The following is a 14,197-nucleotide window of genomic DNA, read 5'->3' as shown; positions in this document are numbered from 1 at the left end:
CGCCGTCTCCAGTCCCGTGGTCAGCGCCGTCTCCAGTCCCGTGGTCGACGCCGTCTCCAGTCCAGTGGTCGGCGCCATCCCCAGTCCAGTGGTCGACGCCGTCCCCAGTCCAGTGGTCGACACCGTCTCCAGTCCAGTGGTCGACGCCGTCCCCAGTCCAGTGGTCGACATCATCTCCAGTCCAGTGGTCGATGCCGCCTCCAGCAGTCCAGTGGTCGATGCCGCCTCCAGCAGTCCAGTGGTCTACGCCGCCTCCAGCCCAGTGGTCAACGACGTCACCTCCAGCCCAGTGGTCGACGATGCCACCTCCAGCCCAGTGGTCGACGACGCCACCTCCAGCCCAGTGGTCGACGACGCCACCTCCAGCCCAGTGGTCGACGACGCCACCTCCAGCCCAGTGGTCGACGACGCCACCTCCAGCCCGGAGGTCGTCGCCGCCGCCTCCAGCCCGGAGGTCGTCACCGCCGCCTCCAGCCCAGAGGTCGACGCCGCCGCCTCCAGCCCAGAGGTCATTGCCCCCTCCTCCAGCCCAGAGGTCGTCGCCGCTGCCACCTCCAGTCCAAAAGTCAAGGATGTCTCCTCCAGCGTCTCTGCCTCTGGTCACCGCCGGTCCTGCCCTCGCCAGATGCAGGCCCCCAAGAGCCCGTCGTCGTCGCCTCCTCCTCTGCCGCAGACGCAGGCCCCCAAGAGCCCGTTGTCGTTGCCTCCTCCTCTGCCGCAGACGCAGGTCCCCAAGAGCCCGTCGTCGTCGCCTCCTCCTCTGCCACAGACGTAGGCCCCCAAGAGCCCATCGTTGCCTCCTCCTCTGCCCCAGATGCAGGCCCCCGGACTCTACTGGTCCCTGCCTCCTCTCCATCGGCCCCTCTGTCCCTTTTGGCCCTCCCTCCGGGTCCCCCTCCTCCCGCCCTGCTCTGTGTTCCTGTGGGCGTCTGGAATCCCCCCTTTTGGGGGGGGGGGGGGGGGGGGTATTGTCACACCCTGTCCTGTCTCCCCATTCTGTTCAGCCATGTGTCTCTGTTAATTGCTCCCACCTGCCTCTCGTTTTCCAATCACCCAAGCTCCCAGCCCTCTTGTATTTAAACCCCTTCAGTTCTGTGTCTCTTGTTGGATCATTGTTTCTATGTTAGCGTGTTCTCTATTAAAACCTTTAATCATTCCTGTGTGCCTGCTTATCTGCTTCCCTCACCCGCATATGGATCCATGCATCCGCTTCATTCACCGCCACACACTGACAAAAATGCCGGGTAATGAGTTAAACGTTGGATAATGATGTTGGTTTCTGTGAAATCACTTTTTGATTGTTGTGGTAAAACCTGAATCTGTAGTTTGTGAATGACTGTGATCCCATTTCCAATTGACAGTTTGATGGTATAAACAAGGATGTAAAGGTGACTGCAACAGGAACAGGGGAAGCCATGTTTAGTGTGAGTATAACTCATTGTGTCCACATATCATTTGTTGTGTTTGCTTTTATAACTAACAAGATGATTAATCTACTTCCATGGTCCATGTTATAATGGAACAATTGAATAAAATATTATATTATTGAAGAAGAAAAAATACATCCACGGGGTGTTTAAAGGTGTGCAGAATGAAGGTACAGTATTTCCTATACATTAGCTATATTTTAGTTTCAAACATTATCAAATTTTTTATTTTGACGGGCACGACACTGGGATTGTCTACATCTACCAGCCAGAAGAGGGCACCATAGCGGGTTGCCAAACAGTAAGCTTGGCACAGAGGCGCTGGCTATGTTGAAAAGGGAAAGTATTCAAGTCAAATGACTTTTAAACAGTCATAAAATTAATGATAAATTCAAGACATGGGATTTAAAAATTTGAAATCCTTTTGAAAGGCAACAAAAATATGTTGTATATGTCAAATAAAGGGATTTTAATCACCCAAAAATTTGTATGCATTGGGATTCTTTTTATCTTCCATTTGTGTTTGTCTTATGAAAAGTCAAACAAAGAGGCTCTCCATTGTAAATTTTGTTTAAACTGATCTTGTTGACTTCACTTTTGTTTCATATTTAAAGATGACTAATTTTTGGGCATAAAGCAAGCCTACAGCATAAAATAAGAGTTCTCTGAGGCTGAGACCGTTGTCTAATCGACTGTGTTTTGTTTGTGTGACAGATGGTGTCACTGTATTATGCTCTGCCCTCAAAACAAGAGAGTGACTGTGAGATGTTCGACATGACCGTGGAGATCCTTCCAGGTAAGTTTGCCTATAGTTAATTTCATTTTCTTTCTATTGCTTCTGGTTTCTAGTGGTAGGGGATCTTTGGCTTTGGTTAGTAGATGTGTTTTGTACTTTTGAGGAAGAAAAAGTGCAAAAAACTGATGACCCATAGTCATATATTCTGATTTTTGCAGAGCAGATTGACGAGGAAAAGAGCGTATACAAGCTCAGTATAGAAGTTTTGTAAGTAACGTCAACAACTCAATTGTCATTTTGGAGCATGCTTGTTTGTCATCATTTTATACGTTTAACTTCTAAAAGTAAATGTAAAATGTCGTTAAGCTCAAACACAAATTTTTTTTATAACTTTTGAGGCACAAAAAATATTTTAAACAAAAATGCCAAAATCCCAAAATTTTACTGAGAAATCACCTAAATTATTTTTAATGATTCTCTTCCATGCATATAAATTCAGTTGTTTTCCATTTTGACAGCTGTGATTTTTATTTGCTGCACTTACAGTCTCTATGGTATCATAGTTAGCAGCTTATTGTATTCAAAGGTTTAACTATCAGAAATATTGCATTAAACACGTGTTTGCTTTAAAAAGGCCCTTCGGCCTTTAGGTCTTCCTTCTCTCATCCATCGATTGTCTCTGTGTGCAGGTATAAGAACAGTCAGCGCAATGCCAGTATGCCAGTTTTGGATATTGGATTACCAACTGGTTACATTTTTAACAAAAATGACCTAGAATCAGTGAGACCTGCACAACAACAACTTAACAATAAAATCCTAATTTTGCACTTAAGTAACTTTTCTATTTCTTGTGTGTCTAGTTGTCCAGTGGACATGACCGTTTCATTGACTTTTTTGAAACAGAAAACGTTTTGTCAGAAAAGGGCTCCTTGGTTATTTACCTGAAAACGGTAAGAATCAAACCCAAACCTAGACAGCTACTCTTGTCATTACAATGACGTGACAACACCAAGTCAATACAATATCCCAAATTATTCAGCATATGTTAGCAGGTAATGTTTTTACAGTAAAACGTAGAATTGCTGTGGGTATTTTTCATTAAAAAATATCTCTTCATTGACTATCTCTTCATAGATCTCCAACACTCGCCCAGATGAAATTTCTTTTAGAATTGAACAGCAGAGTAAAGTGGGCATTCTGCAGCCAGCCGCTGTATCAGTCTATGAATACTATAATAGTAAGTTTTTAAAGTTTTGTTCTTACTGTAAATAATGTACACAGCTCCATATTTAATGTAAATGTGTGCATTGTATGCTCTGTCAAGTCTTTCATATGCCTTTCTTGTCATAGAAAAACGATGTGTAAAATATTATCGCCCTGAGAGGCGAAGTGGCGAGCTCTTGAGACTGTGCCAAGGTGATGCATGCTTCTGTGCTGAAGGTAATATTTTCATGTTTTATCAAATTATAAAGTAGAATAGAAAATCCCATATTTTTTCCTCGATGGGTAAATGTAGGCGTCACAGCAGCAAAGCAGATTCAGCAAACTCAAATTCTTGGTCATTTAATACAAGACTATTGTGGCAAAATCACCATTTGAAGTGGAGGTGGGAAGTATCAAGATACAAAACCGTCTTTAGTATTTGGAGCTAAAAAAATAAAGACATTAATAAAATGGTTCTCACACATCGGTCTAAAAACACGGCTCTAAAGCAGCCATTGGACCCCGGTGGACCAACTGGTTGTCCGTCTTGCCAAGCTGCCGTACTTAGCTGGGTCCTCCATTCATTATGCACTTGTAGAATTAGCAATTTTAAAAAACACAGTATCGTATATCACAGCCCAACCAAAATATGTGAGGCCGGCAAAAGTGCAGCCCTTAACCCTTGTGTACTCCATTGGGGTTCTAATGTAGCACATGGGGTCTACGAGAACACCACCTGCATACGCTCAGAGGGAGGGGGTCTAGCAGTACCCCACCTGCATACGCTCAGAGGGAGGGGGTCTAGGAGTACCCCCCTGCATACGCTCAGAGGGAGGGGGTCTAGGAGTACCCCCCTGCATACGCTCAGATGGAAGGGGTCTAGGAGTACCCCACATACACAACTCAGAGGGAAGGGGTCTAGCAGTACCCCCCTGCATACACTCAGAGAGAAGGGTTCTAGGAATACCCCACCTAAAGAACTGAGAAGGAAGGGGGTCTAGGAATACCCCACCTACAAAACTGAAAGGTTCGAAGATGTATATGGGGGTCTAGGAGTTTCCCACGTACAAAACTCAGAGGGAAGGGGTATAGGAGTTCCCCACCCACTACGGACCATTACAATTTACACAGTTCTTTTTGTGGGGAAGGCAGAGTGTACAGTGTTCTTATTCTGCGCACTCGCACAGGACTTGCGACCCCCGCACAACTGAGACAGTAGGTGAGTGCGCATCTGCAGCAGATGTAGGACCCGCATCCATAACACACGGTTTTGGTTTTCACATCTTGATTCTGGGGCAGAGACTACACCTCCTTTAGGGCGCTGGTCTCAATCTCTCCCCGCGGTTATCCTCCGGGACAGAGGCTCGAGCAGCAGTCCTGCTGGCCCCGGTGGTGGTGGTGATGGCGGCGGTGGCTGCGGAGGCGGATTTCCTCCTGGCCTCACTCAGCAGTGCGACCAAGGCATGTTCCATGCGCTCCAGACACACTTGCCTCCTGTTGAGTCTGCCCGCCATCCAGTCCAGCCATAGCTCCCTCCACAGCACGAACGAGTTGTACGCGGCCACGTCCACCATGTTGTGAAAGAGAGCCACGGGCCACCTGCAGGTCTTTCACCTGCAGCTGTAGGTGGTCACCACCTTGTCCAGGTTGTCCACTCTGCCCTTGGTGTGGTTGTAGTGTAGCACCATCGCGGGCTTCCCCGTGTGCTCTCGCTGCTTTCCCAGAGAGGGTGAGCTCGCGAGCGTGTGTCTGGGGCAGGTGGTCAGGAGCAGCACGTTTTTGTTCTTCATGGGCACGTTGGAGAGCAGCGTCGTCTCTGGGCTGCCGAAGGCGGGCCGCGCGAGAACCGCGGACACGGATCCCACGGCGAAACCCTTTACGCAGCGCAACTCGCCGGGCATCTCTAGTCTGTTCTTCCTGATGGTACCCAGCAGAGTGTGACGCCTCTCGCAAAACAGTCGGGTGTCAAGAGCCTGTGAGGGGAAGAAGTTGTTGAAGGTGACGTTGTGCGCGGGAGCCAGTCCCTCCGTGAGATCCATCACCACGCGCGAGGCCAGGTTCTTCTCGGGCAGAGCCTGCTTGTCCGGCTTACCCGTGTAGACTTGCATATTCCACGCATAGCTGGACTTGGCGTAGCATGCCACCCATATCTTGATCCCGTACTTGGCCGTTTTGCTTGGCATGTTTTGCCTGAAGCGACATCTCCCTTCAGGAGGGAACGATGAAGGGGAAAGAGATGGGTGAATGAATGACTGACTGAATGACTGACTGAATGAATGAACCAAGAAAACGCAGCAAAACAGTCAACGAAAAAAAACGAACCTCTGAACGGAACCAATCGCTCGTCCATGGTGACCTCGGGTCCCAGTAGGTACAGCAGCGGCAAGCATAGGCGCCACAGTTCCCAGATGCATCTGATGGGAGCCAGCTTGTCACGCGGGTCCGTCTGCCTGGTCTCGCGGTCGTCGAAGCGCGACACGCTAGAGTACGCCCTGAAGGTCTTCAGGGGCATGGTGGCTCTGAAAACCGACCTGCTGTTCTCCGCGTCCCACAGGCCCTCACAGGCCTCGCCTCGCGACACCCCGGATAGGAGCAGCAGGCCGAGGTAGGCGCGGAACTCGGCGGGGCCCAACGTGCGCCAGCCGGTGATGGGCGGCCTGCGCCTGGACGCTTCCAGGTTGGTTATCGCAATCACAGAGTCCTCTAAGTCGCTTGGAAAGTACAGCAAGAAGCTAGACAGCTCGTCTCACATGGACAAGCACGCCCACTCCATTGAACCACGCTGGGTTTCTTTGCGCAAACCATAATCCTCCACATCCTCCTCCTCCACATCATCATCCTCTTCCACATCCTCGTCCTCCTCCTCATCTTCGTCCTCCTCATCTTCATCGTCCTCATCCTCCTCGTCATCATCCTCATCATTGATTTTGTTTTTGGCTACCTCGCTCGCTTCTCCGTATCCACGGCTGCGCTCGTCCGCCTCGTGCTGTGAAACTAGAATCCCCGGCAGCAGCGGGTTGTCGGTGGTGTCCTCCTCGTAGTCGGGCACATACTGAAAAGTGGCCGAGCGAAGGTACCGCGGACCTTGGGGCTGCCGCGCGGGATCGTCCGTGGGGAAGCGTGCCTTCGCCGCCACTGGCGGAAGACATCGGGCCACATCTTCCTTGCCGCTGATAGCTATGTGTATTTATGGCTAAATAATATAGCTGCACGTTTCGCTTTGTTTTATGATTGATTGTTTTGGTTATTTTGTTTTCCCCAGGGAAAGTCCACGGGCATTGATACCGGCTCACACCAATTCATCCGTGTCCCACCACGCAGTACGCAAAGTCTTTGCGTATAAAGTCGTTCATTAGTTCGTTTGTTTGTTTGTTAGTTTGTTAATTTATTCGTTTGTTTTCCGTGTGCACAGACAGCGTAGGGTAAGCCCATAACTACCGGGTGTCATGGTCTGCGTCTGTGTCTTCCCTTCTGTGTCTCATAGCGCCCTCATGTGTCTTTTGTCTGCGTCTCAGTTAAGTGTCTTATGTTGTTACCCTTTTTAATTATTCCTCCCAGGTCAGCTCCAGCCTCTTTGTCCCCAGCTCGGTGTGTGTGTGTGTGTGTGTGTGTGTGTGTGTGTGTGTGTGTGTGTGTGTGTGTGTGTGTGTGCTATGTCCTCCTCCAGCTAGTTTGTGTGAGCCCTTCCCTCTGTCTTTAGATAATTGTTGTTTAGTTCTGTGTTTAGGTATCTGCCCTCCTCTGTTTCTGCTTCCCCATTTAGAGAAATTGTTGTCACCTGTCTTCCCTCTAGCCCTCACTCCACACACCTGCTTCCTGTTTCCCTCATTGTTCCTCCCAGTCTATTTAAGCCCTGTCTTGTCTTTGTCTTGTGTCGGTCCATTGTATGTGTACTCTGTCAGCGTTTGTTCGTATACTCTTGGTGAGCTTTGTTTCTCCAGCCTTGGAGTTTTGGACTAGGCTCAGCGTTTGTTCGTACTCTTGGTGAGCTTTGTTCTCCAGCGTTGGAGTTTTAAACTTTAGGCTCGCTGCCTGGATTTATTTTGTTCACCCTTCAAGAATAAAGGATTTTACTTTTCATCATCTCCTGCCTCGTGTCATCCTGGGTTACTGCATATTTGGGTCCTAACATCCTCAAAACGTGATGATTTACAATAAACCTTTTTCATTACCTCCTGATCTTCCAGCTCTGGCAGACGCGGGAAACAAAAAACTAATACACCATATGCAGTTTCATTCTCATTATTTCTTTTTATTTCAGAAATTGTACACAATAATGTACGTAACAATAAGGCTAAACAAAGAGAGTGAAAAGTGCAGTCTAGCCAAATGTAATGAATAAAATCTGATCTAATCACACTGTAAAAAAAATAATCAAGCTATCAGAGTGTAACCACTAGAAATGTTTATTAGAAAAAAACACAAGTCGAAGAAGAAGAAGAGACAGCGCCTGCGGCTCACTAGAGTCAGCGCATTCAGGTCAGCGCGGGTCAAGCGGTCGTACGTAGGAAAAATGGCTTTGTGAATGGGCATCACACGACTGAATTCGTGCAGCTGCAGGACAGCCATGGTGAACAGCATGTTGGCGTCCATCTGCGTGTTGTGCAGACTCAGGAAACATTGAAGAACCGGAATGAGTTTAGGTGTTAAAACTCTGCGAATAATGTCAGGAAAGTAAAAATGGTAAAATTACTCATTTTCAGGTACGTACAAACACGAGTGTTTCCGATGAAAGGTGTTCTCGGCGCTCTTGCGCGCGGGACAGATTGTAGGTACAAAATCTTTGATCACCATGTCGACCAAGTGAAGAAGTGCCATCCTCACTCGGTCCACCGTCTCTTCTGAAAACACCCACATAGGCAACCGCAGAGGCTCCTCGCTTGCTCCGCTTCCGCTCAGGATCTCCAGGAGCTGAGGCTGCTCTGGCTCCTCGGGCTGAGGCTGCTGCTTGGGGTGCTGCTCGGGGGGCTCGGGCTGCTGCACGCTGTCCTCCGAAGCAGGTTCATGCAAAACCGGAGGCGGGCCAGGGATCCACACCTCCGAAGGATGTTGCTGAGTATCCGGACTCGCAGGAGTCTCTTCGATCCAGGGTCTGAATGGTGCGCGAGCAGAAGCTGTCTCTGGAACCTCCTCGGTTGTGGGGGAGAGGAGAGTCTGCGGGGATGAAATGGTTGCTCACGGCAAGCGATATGCGATGTTGAGGGGTGTGGTTTGATGATGATGATGATGCAATCACAGCCCGTAACTCGAGTGTGCATGTGCCTCGTGTCTAGTTGTGTGTCTTTTTTTTTGGGGGGGGGGGGGGGATTCAAGAGGCGAGGGAGAAGAAGGAATCTCAAGAGGCTGAACCTCAACTTGACCAATGTCAGATGGTTGGTCAGCTTCTGTAGCTCCAGGTTCTGTCCTCTTCAGCCCGTCCACAGGTCATTGTATTCCTGGTGGGCCGGTCCCGATGTCTCAGCTGGCTGTGGGGAATCAGAGTTTGAAAGCGGACAAGGAACTGGATAATACTCATCGTTCTCGTTGTCCTCGTTGGAGTTGGCCTCTGGTGTCTCAGATGACCTGGCAGAGTTAGTTTGCTTTGGCAGAGACTGTGTTTTTCTGGTTGCACTAGTTGTCTTCTGTGTGTTGTTTGTCTACACAAAACACCCCTGTCACTAGGGATGGGTACCTTTGACATTTGAATCGATTTGGTACTATTTCTTGGTACCTAGGAATCGATACCGGTACTTAACTTACCAATTTTAGATACTTTTGAGTGTTTAATATTTTAATTCTTTTTTAATTAACTATATATTTTTCTCAATATATAGCCATATTTGATAAATATCCCGATAAATAACACTCAACTGTTTGTATTTTAACATCGTTCTTGTAGTTTTATGAGCTGATAATTAAACTGAAGCAAACATCTTTACTGTGAACTAAATTTACTGTGTATCTTCATTCCTTTTGCCGTCCTTTTTCATTTGATTTTTCCTACTTGGAAGTTAGAATTTCCGAGGAGAAAGCGAACGCACCATTAGCTGATAACAATGGTGGCAATGGAAGCTTATTTATCAAGCTAACGTCATCTTAAACAGTTTATTTAGCTGCTAGAGCAGATTAAAATAATGATGCCTCACACTTAAGCCTGATTCATGCTTCTCCAGCTGCTTCAGTGCGGAGACACAAAACGCCATTATCCGTCCTTGCGTAGGGCACCGGCAGGCACGCAAGTACGCACAGTCGAGCCCACTTTTTTAAACATCCGTCGAATGAGACGGACAATGCAAGCTTGTGATTGGTCAGGACGCCACTGTCGTCTACACCGCCGCCATTGCGCCCTCAAAAACAAAGAGCCGAGGATAACTAGCAGCAGACACAGAGAAGCTTGAAGAATACATTGCAAAAAAAACCTCTAAAAACATGAACGTTTTAATTCCCTGTGACTGGAGGAGTGAAAAGATATGCAGCAAGCATCTTATTTGTGGACGGAAATGACGGGAAACGTGGGTTTAGAGGTGACGAGCGCATGAAGAGGTGAAGGAGAATGAGAGACAAATTTGTCTGTTAAAATGTCTCTTATATACAAAATACACAATATAAATACACTATCTTGGACCGGAGACATGACAGGATACCACAGAACAGCTCTACGCCTTCTGCTGTCCTGGCCGGGAACTGCTTTGCAACACTCCCCAGGAGACGGAGAAGCATGAGGGCAAAACATCTCCGTCTGTGCGTGTGTCTCTCCCTGTTGGAGCTGACGGAGAAGCATGAATCAGGCTTTATATCGTTGTCACTGGTTTCATCTTCACCTAATCACCCGTCGCATTTAGTAAAGTGAAGTCAAACTTTAGAGCGTGTTCATGTTCTTCTAGTCGGAAATTTGGAGTTCCGAGGAGAAAATGAACGCAACATTAGTGGAACGGAAGCTAACATATCAAGCTAATGTTATCTTAAACATTATATTTACCTACCGGAGCAGATTAAGATGAGGATGTCTCACTTAGATCGTTGTCGCTGGTTTCATCATCACCCAGTTACCCATCACATTTAGGGAAGTGGATCCAAGCAGTAGCGTGCGTTCTTTCTACCATGCTGCTCTGTTTATAACTGGCTCGCAGCGACCGACGACATAACGCTCTTGTGCATGCGCAGCTGTCTAGGCAAGTTCTCGTTATGAAGGACGGGTACCGAAACGAGGCACCGTTTCAAATGACGTGAATCGGTGCTCAGTCGGTACCTTAAAAAGTACCGAATTCGGTACCCATCGCTACCTGTCACTAAAACACAGTTTATCCCACTCCCTGAAAAGACACACAAGTCGTGGACACAGTTGCTTCAGCTCTGTACCTGAGGGGTTTTTCTTTTCCAACTTGTATTTAATGAACTCTCCAATAATGGCATCAGTCTCCTGGTCTTGTTTGATTTGTCCTACAGTTAATGGAGCTATAGACATGTTAGAAAGATTGAGCAAGATGTCCATTTGCAAGCTCTCCACACATCCTATGTCATCATCTGTTAGTGAAAACGATGCACATTCCTCTCTTAACATCTGCTGAACAATCTTTTTTTCATTCTCATCCAGATGAAACAAGTCAACAGGGGGTCCCATTGTTCACTGGTGGTGCATTCTGTAGTATTCTGAACCCATATCTTATTTACTGCATTAAACCAGATGTCTCTTTTGAAAATGTCAGCAGGGTAGACAGACCCCACTGATTGCACAGTTCCCACATGAGTTCGTGATGTCATCGCCGGTAGGGTTTTGTGCACTAAGAAAGGTCTTGGGGCTGCATACTAGAGATTCAACCTGCTGAACTGGTCAGAGAGCCACGGCGCATGTCGACAACTCCTCTTCTGTCCTGGGTTTGATGAGGGATATTCAGTTCGAGTTTCCACTCACGGGTGGCGTAATTTCCCCTGACCGAATATCCCAGCGGTGCCTCCAAATGTTGTATTCTCTGTCCCAGTAATTTGAGAGAGGCAGCACAAGCACTGTAACTAAGTAAAGAAATTAAAAACGTACAGATCATCAATGTTTGCATTTTGGTCATCTGATTCATCGGTTTGGTTTTAATTATTGGTCCATTTTTTTTCTAGAAAACTGCAGCAAACAGAGAAAGGAGAAAATCAGCAATGATGTTCGCACAACAAAAGCGTGTGAATCCACTGAATCCAGCAAAATAGACTATAGTAAGAATGCGTGTGTGTGTGTGTGTGCGTGTGCGTGTGTGTGTGTGTGTGTGTGTTTGTATGAACAAGACAGCTGGTGAGTTAAACTGAGCTTTTTTCTGTTTTTCAGTTTACAAAGTGGAGGTGGAAGGTTTTATGGGCAATTTCACCACTGATGATTACGCCATGCGCATCCTGAATGTCTTTAAGGAAGGTTGGTGCATTCTCATCATTTCTCTGGTGTTTTTAGACAGAAACAATCTGTGTTTTATCTGTGTTTTTCTTATATTTAATGCAAATTACATTAAACTAGTCATCGTCAGGGCAGATCCTAGATTAGTAAAAACTCCTGGACTTCATCACATTTTTAGAACACTAAATGTTTTGAGGCATTATCAATTAGCAATAAATTTGTCATGTTTTAGTTTTGTAATAATGAACCGAGTTTGTAGACAATGAAATCTAGACAGGAACCTTTTTTTCTGCTTTCACTTTGTTGACATTTGTTCCCCTGTAACACTTTGTGTTGCTTGTTCATTTTCCCTTAAAATGCATGTTTTTAATTACCGTACAGGAAGCACTGATCCGGGCTCAGAAGGTCAACTTCGCACTTTTCTAAATTATCAGCACTGCAGAGAGGCTCTAGGGCTGACACCAGGCAAAACATACCTGATCATGGGCTCATCCTCAGACATCTACATCAGGGGTGATTTGTAAGTTTGTTGGGTGATTAAAAGCTTGCTTGTCTTTATTCTTGTTTAGCGAGGTGAGGGCAATGTTAATGAAACCATGAGTTAATTAAATCGAGTTCATACATCTTCTACAGTTGAAAGCTAAGAATTTTGCCTAAATGCAAAGTTATTTGCTGTTAAAGGTCTAATTAAAGGGATACTAGGCAGTTTTAGCTTGCTTTAAGCACCCCCTAGTGTTTATTTAGTAAAACTTAAAGTGAAACTTATCTCCTCGCTGTGCGTGCGTCTTTTTAACACCTTAATCTAACTGCTGAAATGTCTGCTCAGCCTTCATTAGTTTCTACAGGAGAGGTTCATCACAAACTCAAACTAATCAGCTGCGTTCATGCTAAAACATGCAGGAAACATGCTGGAAGCAGACTGCAGTGTCAGGCATGTCAGCTCCACTTGATTAACTCCAACAGGGACCAGACCGGCATTCTGAAGGTGCAAGTGTAATATTCTGGCCGCAGAGGGTGGTGGGGTCTGAGTGACATTTCATTAACCCTGTAAAATTTCATTTTAGGACATGCTGGCTCAAGAAGATTATATTAAATTATGAAAAAGCTGCCTAGTATAATCACCACCACCTCGTACTCTACTCATTAGTTAGGTGCGTGCAGATCGTTTCGCTACCCCGTGTCATCCGTGACAGTGGGGGTGAAGCGCGCGGTTAGTGTCACTACCGTGCATTGTCCATGACAACATGTGATGGGGGGGGGGGGGGGGGGGGAATGCTTGGCTTGGCGACAGGGCCAAGCAAGGTACATCCCCCAACCCCCTAGGGCAGTGGTTCCCAAACTTATTTAGACACGCACCCCTTCTATGTCCCGACCATGTCGACGCACCCCCCAGCCCCTACATCAGGGCATGGATATATATATATACAGTTGTGGTCAGAAGTTTACATACACTTGTAAAAAATATAATATAATGGCTCTACTGAGTGTCCCGTTATTTCTAAAACTCAGATTTTTCTCTGATAGAGTGATTGGAACAGATACTTCTTTGTCACAAAAAACATTCATGAAGTTTGGTTCTTTAATGTCTTCATTATGGGTTAACAGAGAAAAGTGATCACATTTGCTGGGTCACACATATACATACAGCAACATGAACTAGCAATTTTGGTGACTTAGAAACGTGTCAGTGAACTGAGCTTCATAGCATGGCCTCTTAACTTCTTGTGAGTGATTATGAGTGACTACAGCTGGTGACTTCTCTTAGGCCAGGTAAATAGGGCTCATTGGATACAAACGCTCACAAACGCTGCAATGGGAAAGTCAAAGGAGCTCAGCATGGATCTGAAAAAGCGAATTATTGACTTGAACAAGTCAGGAAAGTCACTTGGGGCCATTTCAAAGCAGCTGCAGCAACAGTGCAAACAATTGTTTGTAAGTATAAGGTGCATGGCACTGTTTCATCACTGCCAAGATCAGGAAGAAAATGCAAGCTGTCACCTGCTGCTGAGAGAAAATTGGTCAGGAGGGTAAAGAGTGAACCAAGAATCACCAAAAAGCAGATCTGCCAAGAATTAGAAGCTGCTGGAACACAGGTGTCATTGTCCACAGTCAAACGTGTTTTGCATCTCCATGGACTGAGAGGCTGCCGTGCAAGAAGGAAGCCCTTGCTCCAAAAGCGGCACCTTAAGGCTCGACTGAAGTTTGCTGCTGATCACATGGACAAAGATAAGACCTTCTGGAGGAAAGTTCTGTGGTCAGACGAAACGAAAATCGAGCTTTTTGGCCACAATGCCCAGCAATATGTTTGGAGGAGAAAAGGTGAGGCCTTTAACCCCAAGAACACCATGCCTACAGTCAAGCATGGTGGTGGGAATATTATGCTGTGGGGCTGTTTTGCTGCCAATGGAACTGGTGCTTTACAGAGAGTAAATGGGATAATGAAGAAGGAGGATTACCTTCACATTCTTCAACATAACC

General features: G+C 46.6%; 1 protein-coding gene across 1 annotated transcript in view; it reads left to right on the top strand.

Annotated features, from left to right (window-relative positions):
• The window catches only part of LOC107390359 (complement C3), a 78,782-nt gene that overhangs the window by 57,028 nt on the left and 7,557 nt on the right, over positions 1–14,197 (top strand). The window contains exons 33-42 of the mRNA XM_015967015.2: positions 1,362–1,424; positions 2,142–2,223; positions 2,382–2,430; positions 2,853–2,943; positions 3,024–3,113; positions 3,298–3,400; positions 3,514–3,603; positions 11,455–11,547; positions 11,657–11,740; positions 12,101–12,239. Coding sequence (XP_015822501.1) covers positions 1,362–1,424; positions 2,142–2,223; positions 2,382–2,430; positions 2,853–2,943; positions 3,024–3,113; positions 3,298–3,400; positions 3,514–3,603; positions 11,455–11,547; positions 11,657–11,740; positions 12,101–12,239 — 884 coding nt within the window. The remainder of the gene's footprint in view (positions 1–1,361; positions 1,425–2,141; positions 2,224–2,381; positions 2,431–2,852; positions 2,944–3,023; positions 3,114–3,297; positions 3,401–3,513; positions 3,604–11,454; positions 11,548–11,656; positions 11,741–12,100; positions 12,240–14,197) is intronic.

Source organism: Nothobranchius furzeri, chromosome 4 (genome assembly GCF_043380555.1).
Source record: "Nothobranchius furzeri strain GRZ-AD chromosome 4, NfurGRZ-RIMD1, whole genome shotgun sequence".
NCBI classification, from domain to species: Eukaryota; Metazoa; Chordata; class Actinopteri; order Cyprinodontiformes; family Nothobranchiidae; genus Nothobranchius; species Nothobranchius furzeri.
This window is presented reverse-complemented; position numbering and strand designations above follow the sequence as displayed.